Source organism: Phalaenopsis equestris, unplaced genomic scaffold (assembly GCF_001263595.1).
Source record: "Phalaenopsis equestris unplaced genomic scaffold, ASM126359v1 Scaffold000151, whole genome shotgun sequence".
NCBI lineage: Eukaryota > Viridiplantae > Streptophyta > Magnoliopsida > Asparagales > Orchidaceae > Phalaenopsis > Phalaenopsis equestris.
The window spans coordinates 1060201-1067207 of NW_018164593.1; the positions used below are offsets into that span (position 1 = coordinate 1060201).

The 7007-nt window shown below is 36.1% G+C and overlaps 1 protein-coding gene across 1 annotated transcript; it reads right to left on the minus strand.

The window, feature by feature from the left end:
- Positions 1-4875: 4875 nt before the first annotated feature.
- LOC110021913 (solute carrier family 25 member 44-like) lies at positions 4876-6475 on the minus strand. Its single transcript, XM_020720622.1, has 2 exons — positions 6340-6475; positions 4876-6233 (listed from the first exon to the last, which is right to left on the minus strand). Exon 2 carries the CDS (start codon positions 6112-6114, stop codon positions 5116-5118), a length of 999 nt encoding a protein of 332 aa, XP_020576281.1. The 5' UTR covers positions 6115-6233; positions 6340-6475; the 3' UTR covers positions 4876-5115.
- Positions 6476-7007: the final 532 nt, after the last annotated feature.

Consider the following 7007-nt stretch of genomic DNA (forward strand, 5'->3'; position numbering starts at 1 on the left):
ACATATATATATATATATATGTATCTAATTGATTAGTAGTATTTTTAAAAAAAATTAATTAACTACAAGGCTACAAAGATTTATAATCAATTAAAAGTATTAATTAAAAATTAGAATAAAAATTATTAAATTAGATTCAAATGATGTTTTAAATATTGTCTCAATCCTTAACATCTTATTTGTCAAAACGACTATTTGTTCGTGAACGACTCGTGTTCGGCTCGCTAAGAAAATAAGCCGAACACAAACACACTTTTCAGCTTGAAATATAAACGAGTCGAACACGAGCAATGCGTGGGCTCGCTCGTGCCCGGCTCGTTTACACCCCTAAATGCATGTTATGGTCCCATATTTATAGAAGATGAAAGGATAAAATACAAAATTACGTAACTAACCTCACTCTAATGATAGTTGCATAGGGTATTCTAGTGTCGTCCGGGACTATCGTTTAAATGCTATTCAGTTGGCAGAGCTCGTTAGTCGACAAGCTGAGATGACCGACCATGGGTGGCTGATCGGTTGGCTGGTTGGACAAGGGCAGCCAACCGGAGTAGCCAACGACTCTGTTGTGTTGTTCGTCATAGAAAACCCATTTTCAGATTCAGAGAGTTGAGTTCTTCCCGAGCAAACATTTTTGTTAGACAAAAAGCCCCCAAGTCTCTTAATTTTTAGAAGCAAAATTGTGATAAGAATGAGAGACTTTAAATACAAAAAATGCGATGACAGTGATGTACTAGTTATACTCCCTTGGTTTTTAGCAACTTTTTGTGTCAGTTTGGGGTTAATTTTTTATCTGCTTTGATAGGCGACCTAGTTCTTGGAAAGATCGTCAGTCGGTTTTAAGATATGATATTGCCCAACTTAATTCTTACTCCTCGTCAGCTCATTTGCTCGGTTGAACCGTCGCCTCGGTCGAGCGGCACCTTTCACCAGGTCTTCGGCGGATCTTTTTGTTGTCTTCACGGTAGCAACCATTGAGACTCGTTATTGGGGTGATTTGTGTTGTACTCTTCGCACATCTTGTCACTAAAGAAAAGATAACCGCCTCCATAGTTCTTTCTGAGTTGAGCTTAAAGCTCGGTGTTTGGATGCTTTGAGATTTAAGGACATTTTTTTTATCTCCCGTGTAGGATTTTCTCTTCCTTGATATGCTCAACTTCTTGCTAGCGGCATGATCTACGCTCCTTTCACTTTTTAAGATGTTGGGTCTAGATTTGTTCTATGAATCATGCTCAAATGATAGAGAGTAGAGATTCAGGGATAGAGAAATTGAGAAAGAGAAACTTGCCCCGTAAGAGCAAAGATGGGGTGTCCCTGGGCTCTTTGGCCCTTTTTATTTCTTGAATGTAGTTATTATATTGGAAAAAGGAGAAATTTCTTCCTACAAAGGAGAGGTTGAAAGAGAAGAGCCTAGAGAGTCTAATACATGTTATGGTCCTCTATTTATAAAATATGGAAGGATAAAATATAAAACTACATAATTACTCTTGCTTCAAGGAGAGGTGCATAGGGTACTCGAGGTGCTCTTTGGCCAACAGAGCTCGTCAGCCGGTTGGGCAATTAGTTGTATTGTTTGTCATAGAAAATTCATTTTCGATTGCAGAGAGTTGAGTTCTTCCCTGTACTAACATTTTTTATCATACAATTGTGAAAGTGTTGAGCTCCTCTGCATTTTTTTTTTTTTTGGTAATTTTCCTCTTTCCATCCATTTAAACTACTAACTCTGAACTCCATATATGAGAATAATTATTGATGGCAGATGTTATAGCTCAAATTATTTTATTTAGAAATATTGATAATCTTCTGGGAAGAAACTTTATGTTAGAATTTTATTTTGGGTTATATACTTTAATATCATTGGTGCATCATCAAAAAAATATTATCATTTAGCATGAATCTCGAGATATTTTTTACAACAACAACAAGCCTTTATTCCACTAAGTGGGGCCCGCTACAGGAATACTTTTTCTCCATTGTGTCCTCTTGAGTTTTATATTTTCATTTAATTCTAATATATTAAGATAGTTTTTTTATATAATATGCTCTCAAGTCTTTTTAGGTCTACCTTTATCTTTCTTAATTTGAATATAAAAACATCTATTGTTCTAATTGGATGATCACATGGTCGATGTTTAATGTGACCAAACCATCTAAGACGACTCTCTCTAAATTTCTCTGTAACTCGAGCTACACCAACCCTTTCACGGATCATTTTATCTCCAAGTGTCAAGTCACTCATCCACCTAAGCATTCTCGTCTCAACAACACTAACTTTGTTTTATGTTTCTCTTTTAAAGGCCAACATTCTATGCAACAAGTCATTGCAGGTTTCATCAACATCTTATAAAATTTTCCTTTAGGTCCGCGCTGTACTTTTCTATCATACAACGGGTCTGATGCATTCTTCCATTTCAACTAACCAACCAGAATTCTTCTAATAACATCTTCACTACATTACCATCACTTTGAACAATAGACCCGAGATATCTAAAACGATCACAACTTTTAATGATTTGATCACTCATAGTTACAACTCTGTCGTTAGAGGTATTACTACTAAAATTTCATTCAATGTATTTAGTCTTAGATCTACTCAAACGAAGGCCTTTAAACTCCGATGTGGAACTCCATAATTCAAGTTTTTTCTGAACTCTTTTCTCTATTCTTATCCGCAAGAAGGATATCATGAACAAAAAGCATACACTAAGGTACATCTTCTTATATATGTCCAGTAGGAGCATTTATAAAGCGAAGAAGATATGGGTTTAAAGTTGATCCCTATTGTAATCCTACTGTAATAGAAAAATACTTGGCCAATTCTCCTTTTCAAACACAAGTAATAGCTCTAGTATACATATCTTCAATGATTTGATTATAAGTAATATTGACACATTTCTTTTCTTGAATTCTCCAAAAAGATTCTATTAAAACCTCATCGTAAACTTTTTTCTAAATCAATAAAATTTAAATGTAAATCCTTCTTACTCTCTCTGTCCTTCTCCAACAAACCTCTCAATAAATGTATATCTTTCATAGTAGGCATGTCCGACATAAATCCAAACTGAATATGAGAAATCTTAGTATTACATCTTAACTTATGTTGAATTACCAATTCCCATAATTTTAAAGTATGACACATTTACTTAATGCTTATATAATTTGTACCCTCTTGTGCATCCCTTTTATTCCTAAAATGGGAATTAAAATACTTTTCCTCCACTCCTCGGACATCCTTTTAGTTTTTAAAATAATATTAAAAAGTTTAGTTAGCCAAGAAACTCTCAAATCTCTCAGATATTTCCACACTTCAATAGGGATATCATCAGGTCCTACGGTCCTATTGATTTTTCACTCTTGATTTTTCTTAAAGTCTCTGCCAAGAAACTCTCAAATCTCTCAGATATTTCCACATTTCAATAGGGATATCATTAGGTCCTACGGTCCTATTGATTTTTCTTAAAGTCTCCTCAACTTCTTTTTTAATAATGCAACGGTAAAAAAATATATATATATTATATTAACAATAAAAATAGCCCACCCACATATGTTGAATATCTTTCTCCAAGAAAATCACTTATTTGTCATCTTTAATACACTTGAATTAAATACTTACTTTTCTTTTCTTTTTGTTTGGATAGTTTATACATATATTTGCACTCTTCTACTATTTAATCTATTATAAAGATCATTATAAGCATAATTCATAGAATCACAAATTGTTCTCTTAGATTCCATATGGGTCACCTTATATTTTTCCTATTTCTTTAAGTTGTTATATTTAAACCAATTTTTATAACACAACTTCTTATAATATATATATATATATATATATCTTTTGATTCTCCAAGGACATCTTTTATCACTTGTTTAATAGTATTTGTTACAATATCTCACATTGAATTAGTTTCTTCATGAACATTAAAAATTTTGAAATCTTGAAGTTTACTCATAAAACTTATTTTATTTGACTTTTAAGTGTCTCATTAATTTTATGATGATATTTTATTGTAATATTTGTCTTACAACTCTTCATTTTAAAATCTAAAACTACTAATCGATATTAAATACTTAAATTTTCACTTGGAACGATCTTACAATCGTTACATTCTCAATGATCTCTTTTTGTTATAAGAAAATAACCTATTTGTGTTTTATTAGATTCATTCTTATAAATAATAATAGGCTCATCTCTTTTCTTAAATAAATTGTTAGCAATAACAAAATGATAAGCTAAAATAAAATCTAATATGGTTCTACATTCTTCGTTAATCACTCCAAAACCGTAGCCACCATGAAAATTTCTAAAATATTCCACCACTCCACCAATATGATCATTTAAATCTATTTCAATAAAATTTCTTGTTTCAAGAGGTATCATTTGTATTAATTCTTCTAGCTTATTCCAAATTTCTTGTTTTGAACTTAGATCTGAACATATTTGAAGAGCGTAAATACCTAAAACGTTAAAAATCTTAGTATCAACAATAATCTTTAGGGCTATAATTTTATCTCTAATTCTATCAACTTTTACAACATTATTTGTCAAACATTTATCTATAATTACACCTATTGTGACTTCTATACACTATTTCTAATGTGACTTCTATTATAATACCAAAGTTTAAAACCAAATCAATCAATTTCTTTAGCCTTTTCTCCATGTCATTTAGTTTTTTTGAATGCATAAAATATTTATCTATTAAAGTTTTATAAGAGTAAATATGATAACTTAAGTATTAGTTGTGTAAATAAATGAGAATTTTGAAGTTTAAATGTAAATTTCCCTATATCATTTTGCGTTACAAAAGAACTCATCTTTTTGACATATACTTTATCCATTCTAGCAATAGAAAAAAACGCAACGAAACAACTATGTTTAAGCATAAAATTATTCCGTCGATTTCTCGCTAAACTAGACACAAGACTAACCCCTGCATCGAAAATAAAGCACAAGCTCAAAGTGTTCAAAAAAATCAATCCCTCCCCTCAATCTAACAAACATCATCTAAAACCCACCTTATATACAACACATAAATGCAAAACAAAAATAATACCAATAAAAAAAAAGACTAGGACCCTAATTTCTTTCAAATCATTTTCCATAATGCCCGTACCTCAATTGAAGCTCCTCTGCTTCTTAGCAGACAGCCGCTTCAAGAACTCGTAGGTAGTGATCATGGTGACTGAAGAAAGCGACATGGATGCCCATCTTGGACCCAATCCCTTATAGCAAGCCATCCATCCTCCCTCCCTCAACAAGCTCCTCACCGTCCGTCTGATCGTCATCATTCTCTTCCCTCCATCATCGCCCCCATCCATCACCTGCATCCTGGTCTTCACCGTGTCCAATGGCATCGTCACAAGCGCCGCCGCTCCTCCAGCAATGGCCGCGCTTGCTCCTTGCACCGCCGCCACCGTCCCATATCCCGGCTTCACCACAGAAGAATCTCGGCGGCTAAACCAGAGCCCTACTCCGCCCCAAATGATCCTTTGAGACGTGGAATAAGAAGCCCACCAAACCGCGCTGGACGGCGCGTAGGTCAAAATCGACATCCCAAATCCACGGTAGAGACCGGGGAAGCCATCAGAGCGGAGAATCTTTAGGAAGGCATCGATGCCGCCGCGATACTTCAAAGGCATTTCGCTGCCCTGCACCATAAGTCGCTGGCTAACCACATCGATCGGCGTCCAGACAATCTGCGCTGCGACTGACGCGCTGAGACCAGCAGCGGCGTTCGACGCCGCAGCAGCTGCAGGATCTGGCACGCCCAGGCGGCTGGTCGCAGATCCGACGGTGCTTTTAGTGAACTCCAACGCGGTCATGTAGAGGGCGCGTGCGGGGATCGTGCCAGCGAGGGAGGTTGCGAATCCACGATAGAAACCGTAAGAGCCCTCATGGCGGAGAATGAAGGCGGCTTCGCGGAAGCAGGAAAGAGGGGTTTGGCAGATCTGGAGACGAGTCTTGAGGACGATCGCAGGGTATAGAGCCACCGAGATGCCAGAAAAGAGCGCGGCGCCAAGGAAAAAGAATCGGGATTTGTCGAGCATATCCCAGTCGATTTCTGCCGGTAAATGAATCGGCTCCGACGGATGGCCCCCTTGTTCAGCCGCCATGCCAATCTCCCCTTCCTCCAAGTCTATACGATCAATCGCCCTCACATCGCCGGCCTATCCTTCATCTCTAATCCTAACCCTAACTAATCTTCACTAGCTTGTGCACACCCAGCTCAGAACTAAGTTTGATGGATTGATTAAACGATAGATTTAGGGTTTATGCAACTTAGATATTTGGTAGCGTGAAGAAGATGAAATGGATGCAGAATCTCTCAATAGGAATACCTTAACGCCGATAAGCTTGACATCGCCGGCAATGAGGCCTCTGTTGGGTTGCCTAAGCTCCTCCAGAATCCAGATCCAGTGTGGAGCAGAAGTAGAAAGAAATAAGCACACTTCCCGATTAGAATGAATACTTTGGTTTCTGTTTATTTATAGTTGCTCGGCCTGTCTGCCTTATCCAACTGAAATTAACGACACGTGTCTATTCATGTGAGCTATGCTCCGCGCTTTAATGCTGAAGAGCTCAGGCAGTTGACCGGGTAACCGGTAACCGGCAGTGTGGCTCTTTGACCCCATGAAGCATTTTCGGTGTAATTTTGTGATGATGATTAAATATTAAATTATTTTCTCGGTGTTACAATTGTAAATAAATAGTTTTCATAGGTGTATACCTCTTTCTTGTTTTAAATAGGCACAATTTTCATACTTATTTTCTGGGATTATATTATGGTTGTAAGCGAGCTCAGGCCCACCTTGTGTTCGGCTCATTTATACTTCGAGTCTGAATCATGTAGCCATAAGATGCTAAGGATTGGGATAAGATTTAAAACATTATTTGAATCGAATTTAATCTTTTTTATTCTATTTTCTTCATTAATAATTTTAATTTATTATAAATTTTTGTAGTCTTGTAGTCAATTAATTTTTTTAAAAAAATTACTCCTCAAATA

Bases quoted from the DNA above. Each gene is read 5' to 3' on its own strand.
- LOC110021913 (XM_020720622.1), bottom strand. From the start codon at position 6,114: ATGGCGGCTGAACAAGGGGGCCATCCGTCGGAGCCGATTCATTTACCG.